Source organism: Pezoporus wallicus, unplaced genomic scaffold, assembly GCF_028554395.1.
Source record: "Pezoporus wallicus isolate ANWC-B61680 ecotype Strahan unplaced genomic scaffold, APGP_CSIRO_Pwel_v1 scaffold_6445, whole genome shotgun sequence".
Taxonomy (NCBI): Eukaryota; Metazoa; Chordata; class Aves; order Psittaciformes; family Psittacidae; genus Pezoporus; species Pezoporus wallicus.
The window spans coordinates 2,658,136-2,674,418 of NW_026641753.1; the positions used below are offsets into that span (position 1 = coordinate 2,658,136).

Sequence of the window (16,283 nt, forward strand, 5' to 3'; positions counted from 1 at the left end):
AGGGGATTTTCTTTTAATTCCCCCCCCCAAGCAGAAGACAAAAAATATCAACTACTAAATAGTGTAATGTCTTCTTTTATCTTTGTGCACTCAAGTATAAAATATTTTTCACTTCAGTATTAGTTCCTGATTAATAGTTAGTTACTAATTTTACGTTACTTCACTTTGGACTCTGCTTTGCTTTGTTCTGGTCATTTATGCAGAGCTGAGCAAGTCAAGCCCTCTTCTTTCTTTAGCCTTAGCAAAATTGCTTACATTAAAGCCTTGGGTGGGCTGTGTGTCTGTCAGTTCCTACAGGTATTCCACAGGTGGCCCCATGAGGAGCCCTGCTAACTGATCTCCCATCACGTCAGGTGCTCTGCTCTGTAATGCATCAGAACTGGCTACCACTGCACAGATGTACAAAGTTTGTAGTCTGCACAAGCAATCAAAAGCTTAAGCACTGAGTAGCTGAGACCAGCTAGTGATGTGGAGAGCATTGTTTCTGCTTTCAGATGTTCTGTGTAGTTGAAACAAACCACCCCTGCATACAATTTAACAAAATAAATTATTTTTTTGTGACAGTTTCTCTACTTTTCCTTACTTATCCCTGTGTCTTTCCAGCTGCTGCTGGAGGAGAGGTTTGGATCTACAGGACTCGTCAGCTGTGCAGGCTTAGTAAGTGGCTACCAGGGAATTTGGAGTATGTGCCTCTTACTCTCGGGTTTAACAAGCATTATGGTACCATCCTGTTTGAACTGCCAGACACTAGAAAACCCTTTTGAACAGACTGGATGTCCTACAGCCCTCTTGTTTCAGGAAACAGTGCTGTGTCTGCACTGTGGTTAAAGGGTGGTAGGCATGGCTTGGCGGCACAGTGGGAGGCACTGGGGTTGATGGGGCTGGTGGTGGTTCCTGAGGCAGCACCTGCCTCTCTCCAATAGTATTTTTATCCCCATATAAGATACTTCCATGGGGATGCCTCCTTCACCAGTGTGTTAAAAAAACTAATTGTTGGTATCCTGGATCCTGTCTTGTTTTCACCTCGCTAAAAGCAAGATGGACATGAAGAGTGACAGAGCGTAATGGGCTGCAAGTGCGGGGTTCAGCAAGCTTAGGCTGGTTAGGCTGCTCCAAGCAGTGTTTGCTAAGGCTGAAAGGTTTACCTTTTCTTTCTTTCCCTGTAAGTGGCTCTGTGTGTGTGTGTGTGTGTGTAAGAAAGAGACAGTGCAAGCAACAAAACATTTTCTGTGAAGCACAGCAAGTTCCATGTAAACAAGCAATGGGAACAAATGCAATAAAAAAAACCCAGCCCCATTGTAACAGGGACTGGAAGGCAATACTCTTGAAAATTTGAGACAATTTCAGCTCATTGCTCAGTTTCTGCTGAATGAAGGCCAAATATCATTTATGGTGAAATGTTCCATGTCCCCCCTGACTGGTCATACACTCTAGGTGCATGTGTTGCTCTGTGCCCCCATGCTACATATGCTGGTTGGTTGAAACAAGGGTCTCATATTCATACTGTGGCAGATCTGCAGTGACTGGTCCCTGTTTGCTCCTCTCCAGCTTTGCGCTCCTGCAAACAATCCTTCCCTAAAGACAACTGACATGTTGGGTGCTGACAGAGTATGTGTGCGCCCCTGGGCTTCCTGGGAGAGCCCTTTTGCGTCCAAGGAGGTGCTGGGTCTAGACTTCTGGTTTACCTGGCCTCTTCTGGAAGCAAAAAAGAATGTGCTTGGAAATGGTCCCTGGCAGGTGATTTCACTGTGGTGGGGATAAATGCAGTGGGAAGCACTTTGCCCAAGGGCTGTTTCCTTACTCATCTGCTCTGAAGTGCAGTGAGCTGAAGATAACTGCTTTGCCTATGGGTGACTCCAGAAGTGCATTGTTCTTCTAAAAGATACATAAACCAGGCTGGAAAATGCCATTTTTGTTTAAAGCTAAGAAACTTGTTTCAGTTTATGATGTAAATTATTAAGACAGTCTTGTTTGCGTTGTTTCTTTTGGGTACCCAAGGGTCTGGAATTGCTGCAGATTTCACCTTAAACAAGGTAAATTCCACCGCAAACAAGGTGGAAAGAGAAAGAAAGGCTCACGCTACCCGTGGGACAACGAGCTGATGCTTAGTTATGAAAGAGTAATACGGAAATGGCATAGCTTGACTTCGGTGTTAAGAGCTACAGATCTTTTTAGAGAGCAGCAGCCTCATTCTGTGGGGATCACTTCCCAGGCAACGCCTGTATCACCTGCTTCCTGCTTCCCTCCACCCCTGCAGCCACAGCAGGATGCAGGCCCTCAGTGCTGCGCTGCTCTGCCCTGTCCTACCCCGGGCTCCCACTGCCCCTTCTCCTGAGTGCTGCACCCCTGGCTCTGATAGAGGATTTTGCAGCTCCCTGCAGGGACTTTGTGTCCTTGCCTGGGCCCTCCCTGCTCTGCCTTCTCCCCAGCAAGGGCAGCGCTGCTCCTCTGCAGTGACTAATCCTGTCATAGCTCTCTTTTCCCCTTTGCTAAGCCCTCCCTTACTCCCCAGCTTCAGGCATGACAGACTGCCAGCAGCATTGAATCAATACCTTTTCCCAGACTGGTTTTTCTTCCCTTTTCTATGAGAACACCGCTTTGGCCTCACTTCCTTCTTATCCATCCAACACAGGTCTTCCAGCATCAACCCTCACACTCTATTATTACAAAGCCCAGCTGCTCCAACTTGGTTTTCACCATGTAACCTTTTCTTCAGCCTTAAACACTCCTCCTGCCCCTCTTGTTCACTGTCTCCTCTCTCCTGCATGTGCTGGGCTTTTTCTTTTTCCCTTTCTAATACACAGTCATTCATCACCATCTATTTGAGGCAGCTCTACAGAACATGTAATTACTTAAACTTTGCTCCTCAATCCCTTCCACCACCATTGACTTCACCCACTCAGTTCCTGCAAGTGCAAAGGCATTTAGCAGATTCTTTTTCTCTCTCTCACCTTCATTCTGATGAAATGTAACAACCTGTGCACAGAAACTGTGAAAACTGCAGTTATATCCATGAACTTTGGTGAATCAGAAGTAAAATTAAATCTTGCTAGCAACCCCCTGCCCTCCCAGCTTTTGAATCAACCAATGTTATCTGAAGCCCTTATTTAGCTGCATGGAAACAACTTTTACTGACATGACCGGAATGTCCCAAGTACATGGTATAAACAAAGACAAGGTCACATGCCATCAGTTTGCACCTTTATTTTTTAAAAATGAAATAGTCAAAGTACTTTCTTTTTCAAATATCGACACATAATATATTAACTTTTAGTATTTACAGCGTGTTGCTGGGATGTTCTTGTAGAAAATGCATGCTTCTGGCCTGAAACCCAGAGCAAAATGCATCAGACCATTTAACTGCAGCCATATAACATAGACCTGTACAGTATCCAGTCACTATTCAGCACAGGAGTTAGAGCAGGAATAAAAAAATTGGGATCTATTGTTTCCTAGCAACGAGGCTGAGGCCATTATAACACAATTTCTGTGAGATCAGAACCTCTAACTGGTGTTAGATAGAAACTGAAGATCGTGGCATACATTGTAAACGTTTTTACCTTGATGAGAAAGCTAAAAAGGAACATTACTTTGACATATATTGTATGCTATGCTTCTCTTTCTCGTTTATTGACACTTCTGCCTGAAGAGTATGAAGATTTTAATGTTTTATCATGGTTCATACAAGTAAAATACTGTCAAGGACACGATTTGATATAATAACATTTATTAAAAGGCTAAAGTCCATCACAAGATCTAAGGAAAGACTGGAAATCGTCAAACATGTTTCCTTAGACAAATAATGGCAGGTGACAAATGCCCGGAGAAATCCACAGCGAGTCCGACACCACCATTCCCAGTTCCTGCCAAGAAGTGATTCCTCTGGCAGTTAGGGTGCTTTCGACCTGGTATGTTTTGTACTGAGGAGAGGTTTAAATAACAGTCAGCATTTAACAGGGAAAACCCTCATGGCTGTCAGCAGCAGCCTCATCTGAGTGGCACTGTGCTAGATCAAATGTCCCCAAGCAAGCTATCACCCTGCCAGGGATTTGCCCATCTCTTTTTGCTAGGGCTACAGTAGGAACTCCTCTGCCTAAACCACCTTCCCTTTTGGAAGTGTACCTTGGCTTCCAGCAGCACCCATCGCTGTTGCTCACCTTCAAAGGCAGAGTGGGGCTCGGTGGGCAGGGGTACAGGGCTGGGACCCCAGAGCTGCAGGAGTGATTGTGGCTGAAAAGGGAGGCCACGTCTATCTGACTCCTGTACAGCTAAGAGGACGTTAAAAAGAGCTCAAACCAAACAGCTAGGATGTGTATACCGAGTTGCACATTGACCAGTTCATATATATTTATTTGGCTATGTTCTACATAGATATCTATATATATATATTTATACCTTTCAAATGTTCTAGATTTGCTAAATAAATATGAAAGCAAAGGAAACATTACTTGTACACACTATTTGTTTGGCTGTCATAAAAAATATAGCATGTATTTTGCATGGTAGATACTTTGCTAAAGGATAGTGTGCAATAGTGGCTTATTTTATTTTATTTTATTTCATTTTATTATTTTTATTTTATTTTTAGAACCTTGTTTGCTGGGCAGAACACTAGCATCAAATTATCTGATCTAAATAAGAGTAAAAATTTCCATGCCGCTATTTCTCTTTTTGTCATTTGGGTCTCTAGGCTATAGTGCAAAATAAAAAATAATAAAAAAAGGGAAAACTGAAAAAAAAAACCCAACCAAAAAAACCCAAAAAACACTGACAAATCAGTCTGACCAGTAGGGGAAAAGAAAAAAAAACACCAAGGATACTGAAATATCCCTGCCTCCATCTGAGGTTGTTCGTGAACAAGGTGGCCCAAAGCTATTTGTTTGCTTAGTTTTCACACATCACTGCTGGTTGGCCCATGTGCAGCTACTTCAGTCTCCAGTGCTTTTTCAGTAATCACTCATTTCTTTAGCACTGTCATCTCAACACAACATTTATATTTCGTTTCCTAAATGTCTGAAACTGTTATGATGAAGGTATTTATTTTTTTCTTCTATAACTGGGCCATGTAATGTCTTGTGATTCTTTATACAACCATATTCTTACAAGAAATATTGTTCAAAAATGTACCTTAGACTGTACCCAGGAACTGGGAAAATGCCAGATGTACGTTCATTGACAAACTTGTAACACATTTCACTCTTCGACCTTTTGGCATAATATGAGAACAACAGTAATCAAGGCAGTATTAAAACACACAGCTGTAGTAATACAAAGTGCATTTTCTGCATATAATACAAATATAACTTTAAGAAACTAAAGGCACAACTAACTAAATATGTATTACATACTAGAAATGCACAGTTCAAGGTAATTCTAATAGCTTCCAATATTTGTTCATAAGGGGTATTTAAAGCAGTTTGAAAATGATCCTCATTAGTGAATTGCAAAAAAGTATAATTGCTTAAAATATAAGTAAAATAGACTCTAATATTGACATCTTGGATCAGTGATAAAATACATCATCACGTTTATGAATGCACTCTCTATATACAATTCATAAATTATTCTTCCGTTGATTAAAAGCATATTAGAGGCTCAAGGATTTGAAGGTCTGTTTTTAGGCTGGTGTGGAGGTATTCAAATTCTCTGTGATTGTATGAAAAATTACAGAAATCAGAGCTGTCAAACCCAGATGTTGCCAGCTCCCAATTCTGTCCATTAGTTAATGATGAGCCTGATCAAAATGTGGATGTGCAGATTTTGGTCCAAAGTTCCCCCTGGCTGGGGAGCGGAAGGAGTCTGGAAAGAGATGCTAATGGGGTGAGACCGGAGTTCAAACCCCTGCAGGGGGGTCAGGTCTCAGGTGCCTGTTCAGGCTCATCTCTAACTTTGGTGCAGTCTGCTCCACTTGCCCAAAAACAAGGGGAGAAAAAAAAAGAAAACTGGAAAGAAGGGAAGAAAGACAAAGAAAGCACTTTGTTGGCTTCAGTAAATATGAGTAAAAATTGTTTCAACATATTTACTATGTCTGTTTGAAAGAAATGTGCAATAACATCACTGTTACGGATACACAGGCTCTATTACAAGACTTCTAGCTCCATCTGAAAGTCAGTAAAGGAAATCTGCTTGCCCGTCCCTCCTGCCCTGTGTGCCCTCCCCACCTCCCCGATAATCAGGTCTTTCAGAAATGACAAGCTGAAGGAAGGATCACCTACTCTGCTATGAAATAACTGTGCCAGCAGCGCATGATACCTTGGGAAATAAAAATTTCTGTCCATGCAATATAATGCTTTTCTATGTGCTCTAGATATTGAGCTGAAAAGTGAAGAGTCATGCCCAAAATGACTCTACGTTTATCAACATATTCACTATCCACACTTAGGTTCACCAACTCCCAACCCACCAATCTTCTTCAGACTTGAAAAAATGAGTAATACAACAGGACTATTAATTTGAGATGAAAAGAACAAGATGCCTAAACCCAACAACACTGCAATTTCCAAACGATCTGTGAAAAGATGAGTCCTGGCCCAATGACTACAGACAGGACTGATCCTGCATGGCTTGTCCTTACTGCACTGTGTGGGCCCTCCCAGCTGGACAAAGAGGGTTGTCCTGAAAGCGCTGAGTTGTAGCCCACTCTGGAGCACTCTGATATCAGTGGAGAGACTCCAACGGACTGCAGTGCTCTCAAAGCTCTTCTTTGGCCACCCCTCACACCCCTCTGAAGCCCATCAGGACGCTGCCACCCTGCACCTCTCTTTCAGGAAGATCAGCAGCTCCACATGTGCTGCCAGACTCCAGCATAACCAAGGGAAACCTTGGGCGAGAGGCCCCCACATGCAAAAGTAGACACAAGGTGGCATTCATCACTGAGAGGTGGCAAAGCTGAAGGCCATATGGAACAGCCTTTTGCGTACTGTATCCAATACAAGTTGGGTTTCTCAGAATAGAAAACCCCTTAGATCATAGCTGCGAGGAATGACATATGTGGGGTCGGTGAGCAACTACAAAGTTCCCATACACAGTCTGGTTTCTGTATGCAATCCCTTGAACTTCTGGGAGATCTCACTGGGATACAAACTACCCAGTGAGTGAGGGTTGCAGAATGAGGCTCTGTAACCCTTTAGATAACTGGTGAATTATTAAATCAACGACAACAAAAAAGCTGTGTTTCTTTAGCAGGTGGCAGAGCATGCTGTGCTCTGCCCTACCCTGCGGGGACTCGCGCAGGTCGCGCTGCTCGGCCGTCAGGACTCTGCTTCTGAAGGTTTTGAATACTGCCACACAAGAACTAAAAATTGTCACTGTCATCTCTCAAAGAGTTAAATGAACAATATTAAAATACCATCTTCTGTCACATTTAAAGGCAGTTGGATATGTTTTTTCCTCTATATTTATATATACAGAGTTCTGATCTAGAAAAACCAATACAATAAACCATTTTACGTTTAAAAACAGGCAGTCTTTGGTGACGCAAAGGCAGAAATTTTCTTTGTTACCTTCTGCCTATTTCACTCTGTCTCATAAAGTGAATATTATTGGCACTGTCAGAAAGTTCAAGATACTGCTCCACAGATAAAACAAAATATCCATCGTAGCCTTGTACCCTCCCAGTGCTTAAAAGCTGCTGTTTCTCTCCATCTGTCCATGCCCTAATACCTTCTTCCCCTTCCTGCAGCCGTCTCTGCTCCTTAGTCCAGGCCTGAGCCACGGCTCTCTGCCTGGCTACCTCTAACACATGGTTCTTTTCTTCTTCAACTGTTGTTCCATACCTAACGTTAAAGCAGAGTGCGCCGTGCTGGAGCTGGATGTCAGCAAAGCGTCTAGTCCTCCCATTGATGACAGAAGTCATCTGTGACACCGTGACGTTGACGCCATTCTCCAAGATGCGTCGTCCTCCGGTGTTGCCAATGAGAGCCAAATCTTCTTCCAAAGACCCCAGCTTGATGAAGTAATGCGTGTCTCGGCCCTCTATGGTGAAATGCAGGTTCTCCAGGTAGTGAGCGTTGTTGAGGATGGCAGCAATGCGCCGGCTGTCCTCGTTAGCCACACCTATGATGTCAGCTGTCACTAAACCGTCCTTTATAGCAAATTTGATGCCTTTTCCAAATACTGAAGGAACAGCTGCAAATCTCCGTTGCTTCACTCCCTCATAGCACTTGCCATCACTATATCTGGGTGTCATGGGAAGTTGATCCAAGGATATGAAGTTTCGGAGTTGCTTTTGTAGCTCACACTGAATGCCAAGGATAGTCTGGAAAAGAAAATACCAGTGAAGTTTGCAGGTGAGGCATCTTGCAGTTCATTATAGTGTCTCATAGACCCTACTAATCTCTTGATTGCTTAGAATGGACCTTCAATTTGTCTGGAAAACACTGTGCATATCTACAGAGCCTGGGTATATGCACAGGCTTTCTAATCACCTAAGGCATTGCTTTCAGCCTCTTGGACTCTTTTATTTCTAGGAAACAAATAGAAAACATATTTATTAAAAATGGTAATTTTGTATTTCTTCTTCTTTTTTTTTTTTCCACCCATCTTTGAATTGTTACTCTAAGGGCTGGCTTTCAACTCTTAGGCATGGGGAAACCTGAACTCAAAGCTGTGCTCTTTCACATGAATATATGCTTAGTCTCTGTGCATCTAATTATGTCTTCTGTAAAATAGCAGTAAGTTTTCATAGCCCATTCTTTAAGGAAAGTAGGTTGTGAAGGTCTCAAGACACTAGAACAATAAGAACCAGGCAAGTACATCAGATTTGTAGATTGAGGCTAAAAAAACCCCCTTCAACCAGCTATTTGTTTTTTCAACACTATACCCATCAATACACTTTTTCTGTGCCTTTGTAACAGCTTCTTTAATATCTCAGTGATAATTTTGCATGAACGTGTTCCTATGTCCAGAACTAGCTCCAACCCTCCAGCGCTCTGCACTTTTTGTACTCATTTGTGCATGGAAAAGAGGTGTGCTAAATGCTGTGAACATAAACTCACAACACTTCATACCTCCTTTTCCTGACTACATTAGATGAAAGGAGTCTTTTTCTCTCTCATCTATGCAAAATCATATTTCTTTGTTAACAGATGTTCATATGGTCACATGAAGAACATGAATGTCTGCTCAGAATATCGGTAGTTGGTTCTGTTGCAGTTTCATTGATTGATAGACCCTGACAGTTGCTGCATGGCTCTTCTTAACTGAAAATAAGCCCTGAAGCGAGGTTGAGTTTTACAGACCCCCCTACAAATCCATAGCAAAATTTCTCTTTTCCCTTCTCTTTCCTTTCTCTTTTCAATAACTATGTAGAGGTACAGACTTGTTTTTACGCTCAGTGATTTTGCATCTTGTTGCATTTTTGCTAACAAAGATGAAAATCTGTTGTTTTAATATTGAATCCCACAATTTTTTGGTATTTTTTTTTATTTTCACACAAACGCTTTAACACATTTACCCTTTTGTTTCTCAAATTTGCATAGTTTCTCTGTAAAGAGCTGCAAAGTTGCTCCCCTGTGTTGCTAAAAGCGTCTCCTTAAAACTCTCACTCCACTCTCACACATGTACAGGATTAACATGAACGTTTCTAGCATTGTTAGACTATTTGCCTTGCCTATTATGCTGAAAGATAAAGTCACATTGTTTCCTTGGTCTCCAACGTATTCTAATAAAAATCCTTATCTTACTATTAGAAGCAGCTGAACAGAGTTTTTGCTGACCTTCCCAGGATCCCACTCTTGGGTTTTTGTTTGAAGCTCTAGAAGTTCGTATGTTGTCTCCAAAGCTTCTATCTCTGGTTTTGGGAATCCAGGTAGTACGTTGTGCAACTGGAAACCAAACAGCTCTAGCCAACTTCCAATGTCTACAAAACAAGAAAAGGATGCTGGCAATAAGGTATATAACTCCTAGAAAAAGCGAGGGCAGTCTGCAGAAATTGCAGCTATGCAGAAATCATTTTCACATCAATTTATGTTTTCAGTATTGGTTACAGCATTTATTGTAGCAAACAAATTATTTGATTACAAAGCATAGCTATACTTGGATCAATAGTGTACCTTCTATCTATTTATAGTGGAAAAAATTCAAATTAAGCTGCCTCCATTCTTCCCCTAATTTTAGCACTTAGAAAAGCAGCAGAAGCAACTATAAATTATTTTCTTGGCTACCATAAAGGCTATAGAAAACAGATCAAGCTCAGTAAAATGTCACCTATTAAAGACATTAATTTAACATACGTAAGATTAGAGCCAAACAGTAACTTCAGAGGTATGCAAAAGATTTCTGGAGTCTTAAATCCATGGCAGAATTTGACAGATAGCTGTATTTTCATGAGAAACATGTTACTTTTACCTGTTGTGTACTTAGCAACATCTTGGATTCTGCCGACTGGGTAATTATTTTCAAATGAGTAGAGATTAAATGGCTGTGGGACAGCATTCAGGTGTTTCCATATGTGATGGTTTGGTGTTGTCCATCGGCCAGCAATGACGTCATAGTCCCGCTGGCCCAGATGAACTAATTTAGTAAGAGAATCATAGAGCCCTCCATGAAAACCAATGATAACCTGGAAATCTGGATTAGTGTCCTGGTAGATCTCTCCATATGGGGTGTACAGTATTTCTTTTATGACTTGGCCCCGACTGCTAAATACAGCTAGAGGTGTTCCAGTGTTATCACAAGCAACATAATATTCTTCACCACTGCTCAATTCCATTGCAATGAGATGACCTTGAAGATCATAATACAGGGATGTTATTTCTGAGCTGGTATGATTGTACAAGTGAGTAACTCTTATTGGGTTGGAGAGATCAGCATAGAAGAACTGTAAGTGTTGCCCGAGGCTTGACTTGCTTGCAACCCTTCTTCCAAGACCATCGTAACAGTATTGCACAGTCCAGCCAGCCACTTTGTTATATGCTTTGTTCAGCAGACCGTTAGAGTTGTACTCAAAGATCTCATTGCCTCTTTGCCTGAGAAAACCATCTTCATCCATTTTATATTGAATTTCTCCAAGTCTGGTAATGCGATCTCTCAGATCGTATCTCAGAGGAGTGAGGCGTGCGCTGTTCCCATGGCTCAGCAAGTTGATGTTGCCATTAAGATCATAGCTGTAGCGCCACTGGGTTTTATCATTCACAGACACCGTCTGAAGCTGACCATCAGCATCATATTCATAAAAGTATCTTGTTATATTGGCATCCACACCTACGCGTATATCACAGATCACCATACGACCCATATTATCATACTGGATGGTCATCCAGTAAGCAATAGACTTGAGAATTTCATACTGTACTTCAATCACCTGGCCATTAGCACTAAAAATTTTGGTATGTTTCATCACAGTGGTGGTTATAACTTGGTTTAAATCGTAATTAATGACACTGAATTTTCCAAACTGTTCAGTCCTGCCAGAAACATCGACGTAACGGTACAGATCTATAGGAAGAGGTGTCTCATTTATCATGGCCTGCATGCTCGTGACACGGAAGTTGTTATAGCTGTAGTCAAATCTGGCGTTTACAAGTCCTTCTTCACTAAACCTGAAGATCTGGCGGCCAATAAGCGGACCTGTCCAAAACAAAAAGGGAAGAGGAAAAGCAAGAAGAATCGTGAATTATATCCACAGTATACTTAACCTACAGATCAAGCAGACAGGCAATGAGCTCAAATATACCCTTAAGCCTTATTGCTACTTGACTATCTCAGAAAATACTGTTAACTAAGAATATGTTAAGTTATTCTCTCACAAACCCTTATTAATGTTTGCTCTGCAAAATATTTATATTTTATTAACATTTGTTTAAATGAATGCTCTCTTATTAATAATTATGATTTCTGTTTACTTACAAGATAATTCTAAACTAAATTTATATTACATGCTGATTTCCTTCCTTGTATAAACAGTCCTTTTGAATTTATGTTATATTATGGTATAAGCAAGGAAACTTGAAAATGCAAACAATAAAACAACTTGATTTAGTATTTAGTGAATATCCACACAGTGGAATAAAAACAATCAAACATTATATGAGCTATTCCATACCAAGCAATAAAAAGAAAACTATATTTCAAATGGAGAGCTATATATGTGTATGGACACAGACATAGACACACACACATTTTTCTATTGAAACATAAAATATAAGAACTTGTAGACATAAAAATAATGGAATTTCATGCCAGGAAAGTGCAGGATTAGGGCCAAAAACTTTAGTAAAATAGTAAAAGTTACACAAACCTGTTTGCCTGTATCTGATGGTACAGATGAACCCATCATGCATTAAATGTATTGTTTTAATAACCCCAGAAGATTCCTCATAGGTGAACGTGACTTGAGTGGTATCATAGAGAATCTCAGAAAGCCGGGACTGCTTGGTGTACTTGTAAAGGACCCTGCGCCCTGTCCCAGGGTACAGTGTCTGCAGAAGCCGTCCGTCTCTGGCGATGTCCTGGATGAACGCCGCGCTACTGTCCGGAGGGGTATAGATGTTGCGGTAGTACCCGACGGACAGCATGGTTTGCAAGGCGTGGCGCACCATGCTCGGCATGGTGACCGACAGCAGGTAGCTCGACTGGTCGTACTCAAAGATGTAGCGGCGCTGGCTGTGCAACAGCAGCATCACAGACTGCAATCAAACAGGAATGGTAGTGTAAGCAAATATTATTCATCTAGGGAGTGCCTGATGGTTAAGGAAATGCTGAAAAAAACATCCACTCCTGTAGTTTGGTTTTACTGCCTGTACAACGCCAAATGAAGCTGCAGGAGACCTGGCCAGCAAGGTGGTACAAAACAGGAGGAGAATAATAGTAAGTTTAGAGGTAAGGACCTCCAAACTGGAAGGCCGATGTGGCTCTCAGTAGCATTTCAGCCTCATGCTGACTTGCTGTGTTGCTTTGAAATATTTAGGTCATCCTCCCAGGAAGCAAAACCAGAGAGAACCTTTTCCTCACACACCGGCAGAGCATCAGCACTAGCAGATGTTTCTAGTGTAGGTGCAAAGGGGAAACTTTCAGTGGTGTGTACAAGGTGTTTAGCTTTTATTGGCACTCTGCATACCTCTAGCACAGACCTACCCCCTTTTTCCGTATGTCTTCTATTAAATGCACATTCCCCCGGGGTCCCATGTTTGCAGATGAAAAAAAACAGTCTGCAGGTTGTTTGGTGTGAGTACTTCTATCTCTGTTATTTAATATTTACAAAAAATGTAATTTCTACAGAAGTGCTTGATATTTTGCCCTGTGCTGGTTAATTGTGGCTGGCCAATTGTGGCTGGGCAATGAAATCTGGCTGGTTTGTTTGGCAGATGAATATGTAAAGTCACAGTGTCACAGAGTACAACCCCACCGGTGAACAGTCACTGTTGAAACATCCTTGCCACAGTACCTGAGCTGAGACAGAGTGCTGACACTGCATGGTTCTTAGCTCACAGCCCAAACCTACCAGGCACATAAGGAAATTTATCAGGCTTCTGCATGATTGAGACATCCCCTAAAACAAAGTCCTATGAGGAACAGCATGAGTGCTTTTTCATACAGCACTGGGGAAAGAAATCAGAAAAAAAAAAAAAGGCTTTTTTGTCCTTTAAGCTCAAAAATCTTCCCTGGGAAAAAAACACCAATAGCTCAGCCCTGCAATGTGTTAAGTAACACAAGCCACTTTGCTCTGACAGATAGTCCAAGTGTTTATTGAAAGGGCCAAAGATAGGCTAAGCCTTGGCCATCCTCTCTGCAGCCCCAGCCTCCTGCCCTTCCAAGACGTATTTCTTCCTGTCCTTGGTGAAAGGCATCTGTCACCTGTATACAAGCCAGAGAGCACCAACATATGCCACTTGCAAGTCACCTTCTGCCAACTGGTGACGACAGATCTTTACAACGAGCTTTCTCATTGCTTTACTGCTGGTCTGCCAAGCATTTCTAACATGCACAGGGTTTATTTTGTTTTCACCTTCAGCCAAGAGTCCCCAGTCTGCAGTAAACCACTGGCTGAACTCTCTTCTAGCACTGATGTGACGCCTCTCCCTCAGTACTGCTCCCTGGCCTGTTTTTAAGCTGTCTGCCATTGACAGAGTATGAATAACAAGACCAGAAACATCTCTAATATAACTTCAGTGCCCCTCTGTGCCATTTTTACAGCACTTTGTGGCTTTTCCACTTTTGTCCAGGATAGTAAAAGGATAGACAGTACAAGGGTTGAAGACTTAGTATCCTCGCTAGCCTATTAGAGGATACCTCTAAAATAAATTCCCAATTCATCCTAATAATATTACAATAGATTTTTCACTCTTTGCACAAATTGGATTCTAATTGTTTAATGGATTTTAGAGGGTAGCTCATAAAACATCCAGAGAGTTGTCATTTTATAAAATCAACCAGAGCCTGGTCAACCACGTAATGAATGATGCCACATGGTATATCAAGACAAACAGCCAGTGGCAATTACTTGCGAGCTCTAGTGGGGATCCACAGAAATGCTGAGCATCACCACTAGATGTCAGTTCTGTCCAACATACGCACACAGCCGCTCATCTATTCTGTCCGGTGGCAAACAGCAGGATCTTGGAAGCAAGCTTGGGATATGCAGGCAATTTTATAACACCATTAACTAATTGAGGAAAGTGACCAAAACAAGAAGAACCGAATCTCATCAGTAAAAATTATTTACAGTGCTACTGTCATAGGGCTTTTAAACCCTAAAATATTGGAGCTCATTTTGGAAGGAGTAGAGTTTTTTGAAGATGTATAATTACAGAGTCATGGAAAGGTTTGGGTTGGAAGGGACCTTAAAGCTCATCTACTTCCAACCACCCTGCCATGGGCAGGGACACCTTCCACTTGACCAGGTTGCTCAAATTAACTCATCAAGTGCTAAAAATGAAGAATTAAATAACTGTGAATTGGAAGTGAATTATAGAATTGATTTTTTGATAAAAGGAATCACTGGATCTTACGAGTTTTCAGACAACCTCTAGTAATCATTATGTAATTAACACAATGAGTTATTGACTTTAATGGAGCCACAAAATGATATTTCATTGTCTAATTTTGATAGTGAATCCATCTTTCCTTGGCTCAAGAACAATGATGAAAGTACATTAAATAGCTGGGAGATCATGTCCATGGTTTGTCTGACTTCCAGTTATTTTTAACAACCAGTTACAGCATAACCTGCTAGCTTTTGCTATTTGCTTCTACAAGATCAGGATTTGGCCACTTGTGTACAATTCCAGAATAACAGTTTTATGACTTTATTTATAAGCTCATCATAAACTAAGAACAGACAAAGTGGTTTGGAAAGATAAGAAGCATGCATCTTTCCAAAATTATGGTCCATTAGACCCAAAGAAAAAATAAGATTCCTCCAAAAGGCACATTGCCCAAGTATCTGAAAGCTCTATTAAACACCTGTTCACTTGCCATTTGCAGAAGAGCATAGAGACAAAAGCATTCCTGGCAAATTTATCTGAACCAAACTTCTGAAGCTTCTAGGGTTTGCCAATCTTGTTAATACGTGCAAGAATCAAACTGCATGCAGACAAGGAAGGAATAAGATTTTTATGCATTCTCAAGTCTCAATCATTTTTTTCTCTCTGTTAGGTTTAAGTTTTTTGAGGATCAAGCTTAAATACATTTAAAAAAAGTACACCAAAGTTTATCTTAAAAGCACACATTTGGAACTATTTTATGTATAAATAACTTCAAAGCCATTGGATTTTCTGTTTGGAATACCCCCTACCAGTTTTACCTCACCTGTACCCTTCTAGCCTTTCCCTGTGGTTAAGAGGTTCAGAGAAAATGTTCTGCAAACTCACAGTATATTGGATAGTCCAAGATGTTGCTATTTAAAAAATAAGGGTTAAAAGTATGCCGTTTGAATACAATTTCACACTAAGTTCTGAAACCTTTAAAAATACAGATTGGTCTTTTGGTTTTGGGAGACAAAGACCAAATAAGATGCTTCTACACATGAAGGAAATGCTGTTCTTCTTCAGTCTGTACAACATTTATTCCCTCATTTTGAGATCATTACCCGTAGACATAAATGAAAATTACAATACTCAGGCAATTTAGACATGAAGTCACTATAAAAGAAGAGCAATAACTTATTTCATATTAAAGTCGTTCCCCCCCCCCCCCCCCCAATGGCTCTCATAAATACTGAAGTAAACTTTCACCTCATAGGATCAATGCCTTTTTTCCAGTGCAGCACTGAATAGATGTAAGGTTGTACTTGCTGGCTTGTCATTTTGGTTTGAAAATGAGCTGTGTTTATGGGAAGCAAAAAG

General features: G+C 41.1%; 1 protein-coding gene across 8 annotated transcripts in view; it reads right to left on the reverse strand.

Annotated features, from left to right (window-relative positions):
* Nucleotides 1–6,686: 6,686 nt before the first annotated feature.
* Nucleotides 6,687–16,283, reverse strand: part of TENM1 (teneurin transmembrane protein 1) — a 579,830-nt gene continuing 570,233 nt past the window's right edge. For all 8 annotated transcript variants that reach the window (XM_057425125.1, XM_057425126.1, XM_057425128.1 and 5 more), the window contains 4 exons: nucleotides 12,239–12,626; nucleotides 10,348–11,568; nucleotides 9,717–9,859; nucleotides 6,687–8,257 (listed from right to left, as the gene is read on the reverse strand). In XM_057425125.1, the coding sequence (XP_057281108.1) occupies nucleotides 7,499–8,257; nucleotides 9,717–9,859; nucleotides 10,348–11,568; nucleotides 12,239–12,626 (2,511 nt within the window). In that variant the 3' untranslated portion in view covers nucleotides 6,687–7,498. The remainder of the gene's footprint in view (nucleotides 8,258–9,716; nucleotides 9,860–10,347; nucleotides 11,569–12,238; nucleotides 12,627–16,283) is intronic.